Source organism: Nicotiana tabacum, chromosome 10 (assembly GCF_000715075.1).
Source record: "Nicotiana tabacum cultivar K326 chromosome 10, ASM71507v2, whole genome shotgun sequence".
Lineage (NCBI taxonomy): Eukaryota > Viridiplantae > Streptophyta > Magnoliopsida > Solanales > Solanaceae > Nicotiana > Nicotiana tabacum.
Window position 1 is genome coordinate 135,362,630 of NC_134089.1, and position 19,900 is coordinate 135,382,529.

A 19,900-nucleotide genomic window follows, 5' to 3' on the forward strand; every position below is an offset into this window, starting at 1 on the left:
GCTGGTTATCATTCTTGATTACGTTGATTACGGGGATAAGCAAATGGGGATTCGACGCGTGTGAGCTGTCAATCTTATTACTACTACTACTTGGGATTTTTTAATACGTCTTAACGGAAACTGCGGTCCCAATGATTATCGAGACCTGTGCGAGCCTTTCAATCATCTCTTTGGGACCATTGTTTATACTAAATCCACAGGTGTAGAGTCGTGTCGTAGGATGCACCGGATAAAATTGCCCTTCAAAATTTACGTTTCATTAAAATATATTATTATATTAATGCAAGTTTGAAATAATCCAAAAAATTAAAAAATAAAATTATATACCTAGTAAATAAATAAATACTTAACATATTTCTTTTTTTATATATAAATAAATATCCAGTTCTATACTACAATATAGGCAGATAAATTAAATAAAAAAATTTAAACCTTTTTCGTATAAAAACATTCCTCAACATCGTTTCTGTTAAAAAGATAAAGTGGTGGACTGGTTATAAGGGTATTTTTGTAAACAAACAATTCTTTTAGAAATTGTGCAATGCGTTAATACATCAAACCAAACAATGGATAAGAAATATGTCAGAATAACTAGTGCAAGCATAACTAATACCAGCATTACTAATACACCCTATAGGCATATAAATTTTATTGGAATTAAATCCGTAAAATAATTGAGACTATATTATAAAATTCAAGATATAATAGTTCAAGTAAATTTATTGGGCTAATATAATTAGATTAATTATAAGCCCAATATATATGGAATAAATAAATAAGCCTTAATCCATTGGGTTAGTCCATTTAGTTGGGCTAAAGTTATGAGCCCACTTCATTAAGCCTGAGATGTCATCTTCCTAGAGGCCCAGTTTGGTGTCACGCGTTAAATGACGTGGCATGCCAAGTCAAACGGAAGAACCAATAGGATCATGCCACATGTCAAAATGACAAGGCATGCCAAGTCACATTAGCAGGCTAATAAAATCGCGTCACATGTGCAAGTGACATATTTTGGCCAATCAAATGCGGCTATGTCACACTTCAATTTGTTTGGTCGGAAAGAGTTTGTTCTTATCACAACTCCTCCCTTCCACAACTATAAATAGGGGTATTCATAACCCAGAAAAGACACCAGAAGTTATAACAAGAAGCAAGAGAGAGCTCGTGGATCAAACGCTGCAGAATTCTCTAAAAGCTACAAGCATTCAAAAGCTACAAGCATTCAAGTGTTCAAGATCAAGACGAAGATTCAAGAATAAGCTGCAAGCCCTTGGATTAAAAATACGTCAAGATCAAGATCAGGCCTCAAGCACTTGGATTAAAATAGAATAAAATTCAAGATTAAGCTCAAAAGCTCTTTTATTTACGGTTGAAAAGTAGAATTCAGAGGATTCATAGAGATTGTAACATTCAAATATTCGAAATAAAATATTACGATTGTTGCGATATTTTTCGGTCTTGATTTTATTTTCTTGACGCAAATTTATTGTTTATACACCCTATTCAACATTATTTTTATGTACCCTACAAACGACCCTTTATAGTCCGACTCTTTATCGGACCCCGCACATAACGGGAACTTAATGTATTGGGCTGTCCTAATAGGTGTATAATTAAATACACTTATATCTGTTAATTATTATTAATTATAGTACATGTTTTTACCTAATAAAATCACTTAATTGTTTGCCAGCATAAAGCAGCAAGACATATCGTTTACATCTGTGCAGTTAGAACCAGCTAAACATGCTTGTCTGTCCATTTGTGTACAGCTTGCAGATATTTCTTTAATTTGGGCTCTTTTTTCCCTGAAAAGAAATGATTTTTAGAGCAACGGCTGGGAACCAAATCACACCATTTTTCACTTTGCCAAGTTCTGGTCCCTTTTGCTTCTAGTAAATATTCAATTGCCAATTTCCACGTATTTATTGTGACCCCAGTAGACAAATTCCTTAAAAGACTTCCAAAGCGCAATGATTCCTTTTGAATCAAATCTCACCTGACAACTACTCAATAACAACTAAAAAAGAGTAGTTTGGTGTGCAAAGAATCTCGCTTTCACGCAGAGTCCGAAAAAGAGTCACATCCTAGGAGATGTAACAGTCTACCCTAATGCAAACATTAGTGTTGCTTCCACCTCTCGAAACAATAACTCTGCTTTCCTTTGACATGATCCTCTTCACAAGTTGTCACATAGAAGCTCTCCATTTGTCATTTTCAATTGCTATGATGTCCGGATCCTTCAAAATGCCACATTTTCTGTATCCGACGCGACGATATTTTTTGAAAAATTCAAGCAATGTAAGCCAACTATAGTTTATCAAAATCTAACAGGCTAAATGCATTAGCTTCCTGAATACGAATTTTCAAATCAAAGCATTGACTTTGGTTTAGTAGAGTAGAGACTGAGAGACCACGAGAACTTGGAGCGTACTCAAACCAAGAGTGTATTTTTTCCAATGAAATCCATTTCGACTTACTTTCGGTTAATGCGCCTAATTGCTTGCCATATAAGAGGAGATTGTTACCTACCAATGGATGGTACAGAAGGACCTTTCTCACAAATAATTCAAATCTCTCCAAAAGAACAATGATACTAGCATTCTTACAATGTTATTAGTAAGAAATTGAAGGGGAGCCTTGTAGCACAGTAAAGTTATCTCCGTTTGACCTATAGGTGATCGGTTGGAGCCATGAAAGTAGGACCACTAATGCTTGCATTAGGGTAGGTTGTCTACATCATACCCCTAGGGGTGCGTCCCTTCCCGGATCCTGCGTAAATGCAAGATACTTTATGCTCTGAATTGCCCTTTTTATTAGTAAGAATATTGTAAGAACGATTTATCTTTGCTATCAAAAACCAACTACTCATGATGCATATGTTATTAATAAGGTTAATGCATTGTACAATGAATGAATTATAATAGAAGACCTTAAGTCTCCACTCCAGCAGTAACAGCATCCAAGGATTAAGCCTATGATGAACAACTGTATGAAATTTTCAGCAGAGAAGTGAGCTGCACTAAAAACAACTGAGCTAACAATGACTGCTTGCTGCCATTTCATTGTGGAGGAAAGAGCAGTCAAGAAGAACCCTCTGTACACAATTTCTTCTAGCGAGGGGGTGATGATACAGTAGACCAGGATGCATGATGTTATCGAGATTGGTCCACTCGAAAGAATTTCCTTCAAGATTGGATTGTTGACTTCCTGCAAAGTTCATCAAACAATGGTCACTTACACCAGCGACGTTCTAGATTTATCACATCATACAGCAAAGAACAAGTCAAAGTGAGATAGTATTACGGATATAGACAAGAAAATGCATGTGTGTGCACCTTGACTTTATCTTCAGTTCTAGTTCCAACCAATATAAGAGGCAAGAAACCCAATCAAATACATGTAATATAGGCATGTCCGTTTCTCAAACTCAACTAACTTTTCTGGTGCTTTCGTTTTGCATACCTCCAATTCAAACCATATGCTTTAGCTTACTCAACAGTCATTCAACTAAAGCTTGAAATAATTCCTGTGTAACGTCCACAAGAATCAGGTGCAGGGAAATTCTTCCCCCCAATTTTACTATCTAAACATGCCAACATATCAAATACATTTCAGTAGTCCTTAAAGTAAGACAACTAAAGACAAAGTAGCAAGTGTATTTAAAGAACGTAACAAAATTTGGGGCTAATAAAGAGTAAGATGGCATGCAGAGACGTTTATCACTAGGGAAAGTAAGTTTATTTGTTAAAAGAATTGCACTACCTGCCAAACCCTTGGGTTAAAACTTTCAAAACCATAGTAAGAATATGAGGTCGTTGTATTGCATAGATTACTCTTGCAAGAGGGTACTCTGAATTTTCCATATGATCTAATTATCATGATAAAGTGAAACAGAATTATGAATCACGAATTTTGTCCTCTTCTTTTTTTCTTCTCCATCTTTTATTTCAAGGTGAGTTAATGCACTAAAAATTTCAATTTTCAATTTGATATTGCATCTGAAAAAGGAAACGTAAACAGCTTACCTTGGTACCTATCAACCAGTCAGCAATAATGGAAGTGGTGAAAACCAACAGAACCAGGAACCCAAAGCCAAGAGCTGACGCAAATAACCAGTTCCTTTCTTTTGCTGATTGCTTCTCTTGAAAGAAATCACGAAGCTTGTATTGGGGCTTCCCAGGATATCTTAAAAGAAGTAGCACGCCCATAAGCTCTAACATCTGAAGTACAACTAAAGACAATGCCTGTGTTGAAAAGGCAAAGAATGTATATAAGGTGTGAGCTAGGAAAAAACAAAAAAATACCATCAAATTGATTAAAATAATAAGTTAATGGACTATTTGCTAGTTGAGAAAAGTTGACGTTTTGAAATGCTACCAAGTTTGATATACTTCACTTTTGTGTCCCACAAATTTGATCCGATCGGATTTATATCTAACGGTAAGAATTTCTCTGCACAACAAGGAACTGAAAGATACCTGATCTTTTTACTTTGAGCGAGTCACAAGAAGCAAAAGAAAACACAAGAGAATTTATGTTTATAACTTTATATCCCTTGAACTTAATCCATAATTCATCAAACCAACCCACAACACTAGAACAGAAACATTCTAATAATGTTATGTACAAATCTTATTCACCTCGGTCTGTGGATCAAGAGCTGAACAATGCAATATACTGGTAACAGCAGACAAGCCGCCAAAACTCAAAGGAACATGCACACTGAAAAGGTAGAAAGCCATACTGCTCCACAAACTACCCACATCACAAGGATTATCTGATTTAAGGACCGAGAAGCCCTAAGTTGAAAAACATTTACTTAAATATCTGAAGTACAATACTTTACAAATTTTGGAATAGAAAACTGAGTACAAGCTTTGATATATCACTAACCATTTAGTTACTATCTATTACCATGTTCATTAATCACTAGAATTCATTTGAACTTAAATATACAAGTTAACTGTTTTTCAAGAATGTTCAACCCCGCATATTGGTGCATCTTTTTCCAACTTGATTCAATTTACTAGTTACCCGACAGAATCTAATTTACATGAAATGCAGTGACTAACTAAAAAGCTCGAACCTTGCTCTGATACCAATTGTTGCGGAATATCGTGGGTTAACTAGCACACAATCACACACAAAGCAAATAGAGAAGAAAAATCAACACAAGGATTTAACGAGGTTCGGCCAAGCCTAATCCTCGGGGCAAAAGCAGAGAGAGTTTTCCACTATGAATGAGAAAAGAAGCACAATAAAATCTATAGAATCCCCAACTACAACCCCTATATATAGATCCCAAAAGGTCCCAAACATATATGAGAAAGGTTTCCCAATTTGACAAGGACTATAGGTTTTCCTTTTCCAAATCTATTAGGACAATGGGTTTTCCTAAACCTATAGGGACTATGGGTTTCCTAAAAATACAAGGAAATAATTCAAGCCACAAATAACAAATCTTCCCCTTGGCTTGAATTCTCTTCATCAACAGGAACAACGTCTCTCTACCTTGCCCTCAGCCCTTGCAAGGGCTCTATCCACCTAAACTTGTTAAGAGACTCAATCTCTTTACTCATAGCACTAATCCGTCGATTTGGTTCTATACTCGGAATAGCTTCTAGATAGCTATAACACTCAAACGCATCAACGGTCTTTGCAACTGCCAAAGCAAATCCCACTGGATTCGTATATCCAAGAAGATTCCCATCAACTACGTTTGCAAACCTTTGCGGTCGGTTGATCACTCTCTTCTCCCTGCCTGTTGCAATGCTATATGGTTGTTGTTGTGCAGGTGCATCAACATTATCGTCTTGATCAATATTTTGCACCTCCTCCACTTCCTCTACTTTAGAACTACTGGGCTGAGCTAGTAGAGATTCAATTTCTAGCTCTATGCGGCCACTGACACCATGATCTGTTTCTGCTATTGCCTTCTCCCTCTGACAGTCCAGTGAGGCAGATTCATTGAATGTTACATCCCTACTGATAATTAGCCCTGGAGTCTTTTGATCTGTGCACCACAACTTAGAACCTTTCACTCCAGTTGCATGCCCTAGAAATATGCACTTCTTTGCCCTCGGCTCAAGTTTCCATCCCTCACATGAGCATAAGCAGGACAACCAAATATCCTTAAATTTGAATAATCAGCAGGCGAACCGGACCATACCTCAAAAGGAGTTTTGAACTCAATAGCTGTGGATGGAGATCTATTGACCAAATAACAAGTTGTATTGATTGCTTCAGCCCAAAAATCTTTGCTAACACATGAGTGTGAAAGCATGTTTCGTGCCCTATCACAAAGCGTTCTATTCATACGTTCTGCAACACCATTTTGTTGTGGTGTTCCGACACAAGTGCGGTGTCTCACTATGCCCTCCCTGCTGCAGAAATTATCGAACTCAGAATTGCAAAATTCCAACCCATTGTCAGTTCGAAGACGCTTAACTTTTCTTTCCGTCTGCCTCTCAACCATCGTCTTCCATTTAACAAATGTCGAAAATGCCTCATCTTTTGTTTTCAGAAAATACACCCACACCATCCTTGAGTAATCATCAATCAAAGTCATAAAATACCTGGCACCACTCTTGAAGGGAACTCTGTTTGGACCCCACAAGTCAGAGTGTATATAATCTAACTTGTCTCTGGTCTTGTGCTCGGCCTTCTTGATGAACTTTACCCTTGTCTGTTTACCAAACACACAATGCTCACAAAAATTCAAAACTTGATTTTTGTACCCATTCAGCAAATTCTGCTTACTCAACAAAGACAATCCATTATCACTCATATGGCCAAGTCGCAAGTGCCACAACTAAGACTGATTCAGATCACTTTTCCCAGAAGCTACAACAGCTTCCCCTTCAACTACACTGGCCTGAAGATGATACAATTTAGAATGTAGTTTACCCTTCATGAGTACCATGGAGCCTTTACACACTTTAAGTATTCCATTCTCGGAGTGAAATTTATACCCTTGATCATCCAAAGTCGAAAGAGAAATCAAATTTCTCTTTAACCGAGGAACATGCCAACACTCAATGTTTCTGATGATTCCGTCGAACATTCTCAATTTGATGTTACCAACCCCCTCTACTGGTAATGGATTATCATCTCCCATATAGACAGTCTCACTCATTTGTTTGTAAGTTGCAAACCAATTCTTGTGTGGACTCATGTGGAAAGTATCACCAGAATCAAGAACCCAAGAATTTTGCCCATGACTAGCACTCACAGCACAAACTTCCCCTACATAATCACTATCATCAGAATTATTGCCAGTGTCAACAATATTTGTCGAATTATCTATTTTCTGCTTCCCTCTTTTCTCCTTCAGCTTAGGACAATCTCTCTTGTAGTGACCTTGCTCCTCGCACTCATAACAGTTTTGCTTCCTTGCTCTAGACTTTGATCTTGCGGTTGACTTTTTCCTGTTAAAGTCTTTTTGTTGTGTTCTTCCTCTAATCACAAGACCCTCGCCCTCAATTCTGTTGTCTGGAAAGCTCTTTTTCAACTCTTTAGATTTTAGTGCATTACTAACATCTTCTAGTGAAATGCTATCTTTCCCATATAGCAGTGTATCGGCAAAAGTATCATAAGATTGTGGTAAAGAACATAACACAATCAAGGCCTGATCCTCACTCTCAATTTTGATATCCACATTCTTCATGTCCATTATAATTGAATTAAACTCATCAAGGTGAGTTTTAACAGGTGTACCTTCGTTTATACGGAGATTGTATAACCTCTTTTTAAGGTAGAGTCGGTTTGTCAGCGATTTCTTAGAATACAGATCTTCCAGCTTCTTCCATGTCGTTGCTGCAGAAGTTTCTTCAGCAATTTCCCGAAGAACGCTATCTGTAACGCTCATGAAGATCGCACTCAAAGCCCTCTCCTTCAGGTCTTCCTTCTTTGTCTCTTTCATATCTTCAGGAAAATCTTCATCAATTGCTTTCCATAATCCTTGTAACACCAGGGGCGATTTCATCCTAATCTTCCATAGACTGAAACTAGAACCTCCGTCAAATTTCTCTACTTCGTACTTTGTTGAAGATGATGAAGATATCTTAACCCTAATTATGTGTAGAAACCCGAACCTTGCTCTGATACCAATTGTTGCGGAATATCGTGGGTTAACTAGCACACAATCACACACAAAGCAAATAGAGAAGAAAAATCAACACAAGGATTTAACGAGGTTCGGCCAAGCCTAATCCTCGAGGCAAAAGCAGAGAGAGTTTTCCACTATGAATGAGAAAAGAAGCACAATACAATCTATAGAATCCCCAACTACAACCCCTATATATAGATCCCAAAAGGTCCCAAACATATATGAGAAAGGTTTCCCAATTTGACAAGGACTATAGGTTTTCCTTTTCCAAATCTATTAGGACAATGGGTTTTCCTAAACCTATAGGGACTATGGGTTTCCTAAAAATACAAGGAAATAATTCAAGCCACAAATAACAAATCTTCCCCTTGGCTTGAATTCTCTTCATCAACAGGAACAACGTCTCTCTACCTTGCCCTCAGCCCTTGCAAGGGCTCTATCCACCTAAACTTGTTAAGAGACTCAATCTCTTTACTCATAGCACTAATCCGTCGATTTGGTTCTATACTCGGAATAGCTTCTAGATAGCTATAACACTCAAACGCATCAACGGTCTTTGCAACTGCCAAAGCAAATCCCACTGGATTCGTATATCCAAGAAGATTCCCATCAACTACGTTTGCAAACCTTTGCGGTCGGTTGATCACTCTCTTCTCCCTGCCTGTTGCAATGCTATATGGTTGTTGTTGTGCAGGTGCATCAACATTATCGTCTTGATCAATATTTTGCACCTCCTCCACTTCCTCTACTTTAGAACTACTGGGCTGAGCTAGTAGAGATTCAATTTCTAGCTCTATGCGGCCACTGACACCATGATCTGTTTCTGCTATTGCCTTCTCCCTCTGACAGTCCAGTGAGGCAGATTCATTGAATGTTACATCCCTACTGATAATTAGCCCTGGAGTCTTTTGATCTGTGCACCACAACTTAGAACCTTTCACTCCAGTTGCATGCCCTAGAAATATGCACTTCTTTGCCCTCGGCTCAAGTTTCCATCCCTCACATGAGCATAAGCAGGACAACCAAATATCCTTAAATTTGAATAATCAGCAGGCGAACCGGACCATACCTCAAAAGGAGTTTTGAACTCAATAGCTGTGGATGGAGATCTATTGACCAAATAACAAGTTGTATTGATTGCTTCAGCCCAAAAATCTTTGCTAACACATGAGTGTGAAAGCATGTTTCGTGCCCTATCACAAAGCGTTCTATTCATACGTTCTGCAACACCATTTTGTTGTGGTGTTCCGACACAAGTGCGGTGTCTCACTATGCCCTCCCTGCTGCAGAAATTATCGAACTCAGAATTGCAAAATTCCAACCCATTGTCAGTTCGAAGACGCTTAACTTTTCTTTCCGTCTGCCTCTCAACCATCGTCTTCCATTTAACAAATGTCGAAAATGCCTCATCTTTTGTTTTCAGAAAATACACCCACACCATCCTTGAGTAATCATCAATCAAAGTCATAAAATACCTGGCACCACTCTTGAAGGGAACTCTGTTTGGACCCCACAAGTCAGAGTGTATATAATCTAACTTGTCTCTGGTCTTGTGCTCGGCCTTCTTGATGAACTTTACCCTTGTCTGTTTACCAAACACACAATGCTCACAAAAATTCAAAACTTGATTTTTGTACCCATTCAGCAAATTCTGCTTACTCAACAAAGACAATCCATTATCACTCATATGGCCAAGTCGCAAGTGCCACAACTAAGACTGATTCAGATCACTTTTCCCAGAAGCTACAACAGCTTCCCCTTCAACTACACTGGCCTGAAGATGATACAATTTAGAATGTAGTTTACCCTTCATGAGTACCATGGAGCCTTTACACACTTTAAGTATTCCATTCTCGGAGTGAAATTTATACCCTTGATCATCCAAAGTCGAAAGAGAAATCAAATTTCTCTTTAACCGAGGAACATGCCAACACTCAATGTTTCTGATGATTCCGTCGAACATTCTCAATTTGATGTTACCAACCCCCTCTACTGGTAATGGATTATCATCTCCCATATAGACAGTCTCACTCATTTGTTTGTAAGTTGCAAACCAATTCTTGTGTGGACTCATGTGGAAAGTATCACCAGAATCAAGAACCCAAGAATTTTGCCCATGACTAGCACTCACAGCACAAACTTCCCCTACATAATCACTATCATCAGAATTATTGCCAGTGTCAACAATATTTGTCGAATTATCTATTTTCTGCTTCCCTCTTTTCTCCTTCAGCTTAGGACAATCTCTCTTGTAGTGACCTTGCTCCTCGCACTCATAACAGTTTTGCTTCCTTGCTCTAGACTTTGATCTTGCGGTTGACTTTTTCCTGTTAAAGTCTTTTTGTTGTGTTCTTCCTCTAATCACAAGACCCTCGCCCTCAATTCTGTTGTCTGGAAAGCTCTTTTTCAACTCTTTAGATTTTAGTGCATTACTAACATCTTCTAGTGAAATGCTATCTTTCCCATATAGCAGTGTATCGGCAAAAGTATCATAAGATTGTGGTAAAGAACATAACACAATCAAGGCCTGATCCTCACTCTCAATTTTGATATCCACATTCTTCATGTCCATTATAATTGAATTAAACTCATCAAGGTGAGTTTTAACAGGTGTACCTTCGTTTATACGGAGATTGTATAACCTCTTTTTAAGGTAGAGTCGGTTTGTCAGCGATTTCTTAGAATACAGATCTTCCAGCTTCTTCCATGTCGTTGCTGCAGAAGTTTCTTCAGCAATTTCCCGAAGAACGCTATCTGTAACGCTCATGAAGATCGCACTCAAAGCCCTCTCCTTCAGGTCTTCCTTCTTTGTCTCTTTCATATCTTCAGGAAAATCTTCATCAATTGCTTTCCATAATCCTTGTAACACCAGGGGCGATTTCATCCTAATCTTCCATAGACTGAAACTAGAACCTCCGTCAAATTTCTCTACTTCGTACTTTGTTGAAGATGATGAAGATATCTTAACCCTAATTATGTGTAGAAACCCGAACCTTGCTCTGATACCAATTGTTGCGGAATATCGTGGGTTAACTAGCACACAATCACACACAAAGCAAATAGAGAAGAAAAATCAACACAAGGATTTAACGAGGTTCGGCCAAGCCTAATCCTCGAGGCAAAAGCAGAGAGAGTTTTCCACTATGAATGAGAAAAGAAGCACAATACAATCTATAGAATCCCCAACTACAACCCCTATATATAGATCCCAAAAGGTCCCAAACATATATGAGAAAGGTTTCCCAATTTGACAAGGATTATAGGTTTTCCTTTTCCAAATCTATTAGGACAATGGATTTTCCTAAACCTATAGGGACTATGGGTTTCCCAAAAATACAAGGAAATAATTCAAGCCACAAATAACACCCACATCATGGGATACTGAGAACCCAATCAATCTGCTCAACACACTCCATTATTCACTTTCTTCCTTTTACCTGCAGGTTACGTCTCCTTGATTAGCTCGCTCATGCCTCGAATAACCACCTGGAAGCCTATCCAGCCCACAAGCATAGGTTGCCAGGGTAGTCCCACCAACCAATTATGAGCAGAAGGACTGACAGCAAGTGTCGTAACTAGGATTAGAACTAGAGACCTCTTTACTCCCATGCCTGAACCACTAGACCATCCCCTTTCGCGATCATATTCAGTTCAAACATGATTTATCTCATGCCTTTAACACTTAGCTCCTGCTGGGGTTTACTTTCTTTTTGGAGTTTTAATCCATTCAAAATTTGTGTGTATCAAAGAATTTGCCATGATGAATCAATGATAAATCCATGTCATCTGTATGCAAACTAGCTTTCTGCTTCCTGTTCCAAGGACAGTCTTTTACTTCAATTTACCTATTTTTGGACGATAAATCGCAGCAATGTGGTCCAGAGTCCGTCCGCACTTACTTTGTGGTCCTATTATGACCTTCTATGTTTGTTCCTGTTTAGCATCAACGAAAAACCTAAACCTTTGCTTCAATTCATGAAATAAGGCGGCTCTAAGCACACATGAAACACTCCGGATGCAGTTTCTTCTTAAATGGGGTAACTGAGCACCTCATCTTCTCATGTCGTTGTTGTTCATTCCCTGTAGGCTGAAGCGTTTGGTACAAATTCTCCATAAGAATCCAAAGTAACCCTCTTTTATGTAGAGAAAAAGTCTGATCCAGCTCTTTCCTCACTAATGACGTAATAACATGTCAAACTGCTTGAAATTTTGTAGAGTTATATTACACTTGTCATCAAAGGTAGATGGCCTTAAAACAAGTCATCTTAGCAACTATGCACCACAGGGCACCAAATTACTACCACAGGGCACCCTATATGTATATATCTCTTTTTGTTATCCGGCTCCCGTGTATACTTCCACCTCCTACACTTCTGTGGCAGATGTAGCCCTTTTCAATGTGTTCAAGCGAACCTATTGCTTTTAGCTGAAACCACATAAACACGTGCAAAAAAAGTTGAATATTTTCAATAGACACCTCTTTCACTTCTAATTCATCTAATCTACTAGGTTCAAATTGTAACACCCCATGCATCAATAGAAAGTTCAAGAAGCTGCCCTTGACAATTTCATTGTTTATTGGGCTTTCCCTTGTCTTTTGATACTTCAAGACTAAAAAATGACCCCAAAAATATACATAGAAATCTCAATTTGTCAATTATACTCAAAGACAGAAACCATCCCACTTAGATGTTCTCTTTTTACCATCGAAATTACTAAGCTTTGTTTTCTAACAATTTTCTTTAGCTCTGTTTAACTTAACAATGGCCAAGATTTTGCAAGGCAAAAAAAAGTTAAAAAGTTTTTTGAGTTTCTTCTAGCGAACATGTGTTAAGGAAAAGAAGCAGTGAAAGCCAAAGTACCTCGGAGACGACATTCTGTGTGTCGTTATTTTTTATGCAACGAAACTTGGGATAAGTTCTTGTGCGGAAGAAGTTGAAAGGGTAGAAATGACTGTGAAAATCTTGGCTCAACTTCAGGGATGAAAGACAAATGGTAGGTGTACGGACCAGTAACCCGTTCATATTTCGATTTCCCACACCAATTTGAGCTCAACCGCGAGGGTAGAGAACTAGAGATTATCGGCGTCGCGCGGTGGCTGGATTTGGCCAGAGAGTTGGCTGTCCAATCCTTGTGAAATTTTTTCAACATAAATATGATGAGTTTTGATGATATTTGATAAGGCCTTTTAATAAAGATAAGCAATAATGCCTAGGTGTTAATTAAAAGAGTAATTCTCCGGGTGCAATAAATGATTTTTTTTTATCCTTTTAAATTTAATCTGAATAAGTGTTTTTTTTTTCCTAAAATCAAGAGGTATTATTTTTTCTTCAAAATTATTCTCGTCTACACAAATTTCTAAAAAATCTACAATGAGTAGATTAAGATAGTTTAGTTAAATAATTTCTCTTAATTAATATTATTAAATATTTTCTTAAATGGGAGTTAAAATTACTCTTATTATGAGCCGGAGGAGTAAGACTTGAAATATTCGTAAAAAATACTAGTACTATGTTTTTTTGTCTGAGAAGTCACTTTTTTTCCTTTGAATGAGAAATTATTATTTTTTTACACGAAAGCTTTTTTTTCCTTCTCTGTATTCGTTTCTAGGACTGAGATGACTATTAAACAAGCTGAAAGACTAGCTAAATTGCTGAAGCGAATAGGCTAAGCTCAAGGGGCCAAAGAATGGGGCAGACTAAAGTCTAAAGCGAGCAGATTTGATTTACTGAATGGAGAGCTATGGAATATTGAAACATTGTACAATTGGGTTAAACCATTAGAGAAAAATAATATGACACATGGGCACACAGCTAGAAGGTGAAAATTCAAAAACAAATATGACACATGTTGCTGCCCAGGATCGAACTGGGGACCTTTAGTGTGTAAGACTAACGTGATAACCACTACACCACAGCAACCTATTGTTGAAAATATCTTACAATATATTTCTTTGTACCTAGTTTTCATCTTTGAAAAGTTCGTTGCCGGACAATTTCTGGGTGCAAAAGTTCCTTAAGGCCTAAGGATATGAAAATTCTTGCATTAACATCACAAAAAAAAATATGACATATGTTGTTTTTCTACACAAACTATAATTTTATCTTCCAAGAAATATTTCAGATTCTTTTTTAAAAATTGCTCGAACAGAAAATGAGTTTTAAAGAAAAACTCTATACGTTTCCAAAATACGATATTTTGCATAAATTATTTTAGAAAAGATTTTTTTTTTTTTTTTGGTCAGCAACTAGTCTAATTGATGATTCATCAACAACAAATAAAAAAGAGCTGTCCATCAGATACAGAGCCTGTTTGGATGGGCTTAAAAGCTTTTAAGTTATTTTTTAGCTTATTGAGTTGTTTGACAAACTTAAAATTTGGTTAAAGGACAAATATTTTTAAGCCAAAAGGTCCAAATTAAGCCAAAAGTGATAAGTTGGGTAATCTTAACTTTTTTTTTTCCTTAAAAGTCACCCCTCTTTGACCAAGTATTTTACATTGCTATACCTGATACTTATGTATAATTTCCAAAATACCCAATCATTTCTATTTCTCCTTTCCTCCGCCATTTCAATCCTTGCCTTCTAAATTTCATAATCTTTTCTTTTTCTCCTTTCCTTTGCTATTTTCAATTTGTGCCTTCCAAATTCCAACTTTGTCCAACTCTTTATTTTGTTTTAGTTTCTTTTTTGGTTCCATAACATTTCTAAAAAGATTGTTGTTGAATCCCTCATTTTTTAAAATTGGTAAAACTATATTCTAAATCAAAATTTTGAATGAGTCTACATGTTAACAACAAATTTGAAGCTATGAGACGAAAAAATATATTTTGGTGAAATAATTGATTATTGCATGTTATTTAAATAAATAATTTATATTTTATAAATTAATTTAATAAATTATTATCTACTAATTGAATCATATTCCGTTTTCCTATTTCATGTTCACATAGATTGGACAATTACTGAAAATTTCCTAAACGCCAAGTGTCCCAGCTTATATTGCGTGAAAGACGGACAATAGGGAACGACCTCAGAATACAATCACTAAATTGTTTCAAATTCTTCAACCCGTCGTCCTCAATTCGACAATTCCCACAACCCTAACCTTTAAAAAAGAAACCCTAGCTTTAATCTAGGGTTAGGGTTTTCAGGAATTCTATTCAGTTGAATCAATAATTAAGATGACGAGGATGGCGAGGAGTTGCATGCAGTCATTGCTAAAAGTGGTAAATTCGGCGATTGGAATGGTTGGGATCGCGATGATATTGTACGCCCTTTGGATGTTTAGGGTTTGGCATAAGCAGATGGGTCCCACTCCTCCCCCTTTCTTTGGCCCTGATGCCCCTGCTCCATGGTAAATCTTTCATCTTTTTTAGTGCGTGCGCAAATTTACATGATAGTTGATCACTTTACGTGATGGTGGGGAATATTTGTTTCTCTTTTTTTAACCAAAGTTATGGCCTTTTAAAGTAATTGGAGTTCCTTTTTACTGCCTCACTTTTGGTCTGAATTTTTGATTTATGTGTTTTCTGCTTATTGGACGCTGTGAATAAAAGGAGGATTTTTTATTGTCAATTTTACTATATTAAAGTTCATTTCGGGAATTAACTATGCCTCTGTTCCAAATGGTTGGATATATATGTGAATCCTCTGTATCCCAGTATTCATAGGAAGGAGGGTCCATTACAGTAAAGACTTTTCTTTTAACAGAACCATGGTCGGGCCACATGACTAGCTCGCACGACTCCACTATTCTACCAAGTACCTCCATCCTTCCACTAGTATAGGAACTGGTAGGCCACACCATTAGGTTATACTTAGACTATCTTTAGGATTTGGGGGGGGGGGGGCGGTTAAGGCTTTGTCCACTACCTGTGTATAGATCACAAAAGATAAAAGGAGGATGGTTTTGTGCCATACCTCCCATAGAATTGAAGAATGATAAAAGTCACAGAGGTAAAACAAACTTCAAAGCTGAAATGAGGAGGACTCCTCCTGTACATGATCATCTGTGTAAGCTTTCAAAAAATAGCTAGGTAGTCGTGCTATATACATAAGGGACTAACTTTTGAATCATGTACTTACCTTTAAACAATTGCTATGGGGAATCCATTATTATGCATCATGAATGGACTGTTTGATGGAAGAACTTATAAAAAGAAATGGACTGCTTGATTGAAGTAAAAAGTAGAAACCAACTAGGCCTTTTCTTTTTTCTCGTTTTATTTTGGTTCAGTAGTAAAATATTGGTGTTTCTTTATATTAGATAGTAGAATTGTCACACACTCATATGCACATGTTGAGAATGATTATTGATCTAGATTTTGATATTTTTATGTTTCATAAGCTGTCAGATTTCTGTTCTAATTTTTTGAAATTTGGATATTAGTTTCTGGTTCAACATCTGTGAATTTAGCAAACTTTTGTCTAATGCAGGTTCATTTACTCAACACTTGGTCTTGGAATAACTTTGTGCGTAGTCACGTGTTCGGGTCACATTGCTGCAGAGACGGCTAGTGGCTGTTGCTTGTATATTGTATCCTTTTCATTACTTTTCTTTTAATTAATGTAGGTTATTGAATGAGAGTCTTGTCTGTTCAGCTGCCCTAGTGTTCCTTTTTTTTGGGGGTGGGGGTGGGTTGGGGTCAGGGCAGACACGAGTGTGTTCCGAGAAAGTTATTTGGACAAGCTTCATCCTACACTATTGTAGTAATTAACTAGCAGTTCAGCAGAGCAATGGAAATATTTTTACTGATTTCACCTAGGATGGAATTGTGTCGATATTTCTAGCTTGGAGATATTGGGGGTGGGGGGTGATGGTCAGGTAGACACGAGTGTGTTCCGAGAAAGCTACTTGGACAAGCTTCAACCTACACTATTGTAGTAATTAACTAGCGGTTCAGCCGAGCAATTGAAATATCTTTACTGATTTCACCTTCTAGGATGGAATTGTGTCGATACTATTTCTAGCTTGGAAATATTGATCTGCATAATCTTCTTATACTACTAAGGAGAAGAAACAATACTCTTGTTCATGACTTATTTCAATGGTTCTTGCATGTGACTCAGTCTTTTGTTTGATAATGTGATTTTCAATAAAGAAGAATCATCATTTTGTTTATGATTCCCATTTCTATTTTCGTTGCAGTTTGATATAACGTCAGCACCTGGGATTGAGGGTAGGGCAGGAAAGGATTTCCTTGAATGCTTGTGCAATGATGTAATTGGGTAAATTAACTTAAAATTAAACCTTGTTGGTATCATCAGTTGGTCAGCACAAACATGAGAGTTTTGGTATCCACCAGTTGGTCAGAATAAACATGGAGTTTGTATTTGGGTATTTAACCAAATAGGATCATCTGGTTCCTCTAAAAAGGACCTATCACTGAAATGCCCCTACTATGGGGTAAAACTTAGTGGAGAGACACGTTTTCCCTTGAGTTGGGAAATGAAGCTATAGCCGCGGATGATATCTACCAGTTGATTTTCTTGGTTTACTTTTGATGCCATTATCCTAGATGTTGAGGTTGATATGCTTTATGCATTATTAGCAAGTAGCAATACAGGCAGCCACCCAAAATGTTGTCAATAATCTATACTGATTGGTGAAGCTATTTTAAAAGATTTTAAGCACCTTCATGGTAAGTTAGGGATGGGGGCTGCACAAAGGGACTCTTTTGGAATCACCTTATCAAAAAAGGACTCTTTTGCAATTCATGTGCAAAAAATTGTAATTAACTATCATTCGTCATGGTTATACTCTTTCACCCTAGTAAGTTTTCTTCGCTTTCTAGATTGTTGCTTAAAGTGTCATTGTTGCTGCTACTTTTTTGGCTTATCTTTTTATTTGATATTAATCCTTTTGCCCCACAGAAGCTTGAGAACTTGGACTCTGCTTTTAAGACTTGCTATGGGAGAGTTGGAATGATTGCTAATTTGAAACTATTAGGATTAATATAAATGTTACTTTTTCTTATTCAACTTGACAGTAATCAGAAGTGGTCTTTTTTCTTTAAGATTCTGCAGTTACGTTGCTTAATATTCACTGTACGGTCTCTGGGTCTTGTGTAAGGTGATATAATCATATAAACCTGCATCCTGGAGTGACTATTCAATTAAAACAGTGATGTTTCTCCTTAATTGGCATAGTACATGGTTTTTGTGTTCCTACTTCTCATGATAGAAGCAGCTGTGACAGTAGACGTATTCCTTAACAGAAATTGGGAAGAGGTATATGCATTGACAAATGCGCCATGGATTTTGATCTTATATATTGAGCTTTTAACAAATCTTTTATATTGATTTGTGTTCAAATTGACCTGATCAGGACTTCCCCGAGGACACAACTGGGAATTTCGATGAGCTCAAACACTTCTTGAAAGAGAACTTTGACATTTGTAAATGGGTAGGTTTGTCAGTAGTGACTGTGCAGGTGGGTCTCCTTCCACGCTCATATACCTCGATACTATGATTAAGTTTTTACCTGTTTTTTATTTGGCAATATAGTTATTCAACTAAACCCTGTTGATATGATTTAATCATTAGCACAAATCGCTGTTTGAAGCTGGTGAGATAAACCCGTTCCAAGTATTGTTATGCTTGAAGAGCCTTCTTTGTAAACCGTTCCTGCCTCACTCCATTCTTTGTTTTTTAGTCATCCCCGTAGATCTATGTCATAGTAATAATGTGGATTCATGTAAAAGGAATTTGTTACTAGATTAGATCGTATATCTCTTGTATTTCTTTTTAATAGGTCCTAGTGTGCTTTAGCGTGCATTTCCGCTTTTTCTAATATCTGAAGAAATTTCTTTGTTTTGGGTGCCATTAGAGCTTATTTCGCTCTTCTCTGGCTGTAAAATTTCACTTCTGGGATTGAAGTCCTTTTAGCCTTTTTTTCTTTGAATGTCTCTGTAATATTTTGAGAAGTTCTTTCTCCATGCAGCCTTGCATCTTTTTCTGCTTATTTGAGCATCTGCCTAATTACTTTCCACGTGCAGGCGGTAAGTATATTATTGGCGATGATCCTCAAAGCTCTAGGACCACATCCGGAAAGGTATCATTATGAGAGTGATGATGACTATATTCCAGACCGAGTCCCACTATTGAAGAATTATGTTCCTTCACCTTCTTATGTTGTTGGTGACCCTGTGTATGGATCTAAGAATGATGCTTGGAATATCAGAATTAACAGCAAGGTAGGCATGCTCTGCAGACTCATAGGATAAAATTCATTTAGGTGCTCAATTGTAAAGATATTTGGCTTGATAGTATATGATTCCTTGTTTTGTATCTGATGTGCAGGCAAGCAGATGAGCTACACTTTCCGTTGGTCAATCAGCAAGCACTGAATTTGCGGTACAATTGTAATCACTGTGCAAAATGTGTGTAAAGTTGAAGGGGGAATTTTCACATGCTTCTGACCATTGGTAGAATTCACGTAAAGTTGTGCAGTTCTTGTATATTCTGATTCTATGTACTCTTACACTTGTGTGGACAATGTGATAATTTAGCTCTCAAGAGTCCAAAAAGTCTACTTCAGTTGCCTTTTGTTCAATAGCAGAATCATGCAGTTTACCAGAACAAAGAGTAAAGTACATCAAACGACTGTTAGATGAAAAATATAATCTCATCATTCTGTTGCTAGGTATGGTGGAGGACCAATCAATTGCACTTGTTATAAGTTGAGACTGTTTAATTATTTGCGGTACTACTTATTGCTTGATGTTCCCTTTTGTGGACTAATAATCAATCATACTTGTGTACTACTTACCGTTGGTGTTTCCTTTTT

The 19,900-nt window shown here is 37.2% G+C and overlaps 2 protein-coding genes and 1 non-coding gene across 4 annotated transcripts; 1 reads left to right on the forward strand and 2 right to left on the reverse strand.

Moving 5' to 3' along the window:
- Positions 1 to 2,865: 2,865 nt before the first annotated feature.
- LOC107801834 (uncharacterized) lies at positions 2,866 to 13,280 on the reverse strand. Of its 2 annotated transcripts, XM_075223342.1 has the most exons (4): positions 12,973 to 13,280; positions 4,644 to 4,802; positions 4,029 to 4,247; positions 2,866 to 3,210 (listed from the first exon to the last, which is right to left on the reverse strand). In XM_075223342.1, exons 1-4 carry the CDS (start codon positions 13,132 to 13,134, stop codon positions 2,869 to 2,871), a joined length of 882 nt encoding a protein of 293 aa, XP_075079443.1. In that variant the 5' UTR covers positions 13,135 to 13,280; the 3' UTR covers positions 2,866 to 2,868. The 2 variants fall into 2 exon arrangements, with proteins under 2 accessions (XP_075079443.1, XP_075079445.1); XM_075223344.1 differs by lacking the exon at positions 4,644 to 4,802.
- A 678-nt stretch (positions 13,281 to 13,958) lies between these two features.
- Positions 13,959 to 14,031, reverse strand: TRNAV-UAC (transfer RNA valine (anticodon UAC)). Its single transcript has one exon. It is a non-coding gene; the product is annotated as a tRNA-Val (tRNA).
- A 1,091-nt stretch (positions 14,032 to 15,122) lies between these two features.
- Positions 15,123 to 19,640, forward strand: LOC107792969 (tetraspanin-19). Its single transcript, XM_016615234.2, has 6 exons — positions 15,123 to 15,466; positions 16,549 to 16,648; positions 18,262 to 18,342; positions 18,440 to 18,544; positions 19,110 to 19,307; positions 19,414 to 19,640. Exons 1-6 carry the CDS (start codon positions 15,294 to 15,296, stop codon positions 19,423 to 19,425), a joined length of 669 nt encoding a protein of 222 aa, XP_016470720.1. The 5' UTR covers positions 15,123 to 15,293; the 3' UTR covers positions 19,426 to 19,640.
- The last annotated feature ends 260 nt before the right edge of the window (positions 19,641 to 19,900 follow it).

Excerpts from the sequence above, each read along its gene's own strand:
- LOC107792969 (XM_016615234.2), top strand. The coding sequence starts at position 15,294 with ATGACGAGGATGGCGAGGAGTTGCATGCAGTCATTGCTAAAAGTGGTA. Across the intron at positions 18,343-18,439 it reads TTAACAGAAATTGGGAAGAG|GACTTCCCCGAGGACACAAC; the intron begins GTATATGCATTG and ends TGACCTGATCAG. Across the intron at positions 18,545-19,109 it reads TGTCAGTAGTGACTGTGCAG|GCGGTAAGTATATTATTGGC; the intron begins GTGGGTCTCCTT and ends TTCCACGTGCAG.
- LOC107801834 (XM_075223342.1), bottom strand. The coding sequence starts at position 13,134 with ATGAACGGGTTACTGGTCCGTACACCTACCATTTGTCTTTCATCCCTG. Across the intron at positions 4,803-12,972 it reads CACAGAATGTCGTCTCCGAG|GGCTTCTCGGTCCTTAAATC; the intron begins GTACTTTGGCTT and ends TTTTCAACTTAG. Across the intron at positions 4,248-4,643 it reads CTCTTGATCCACAGACCGAG|GCATTGTCTTTAGTTGTACT; the intron begins GTGAATAAGATT and ends TTTTCAACACAG.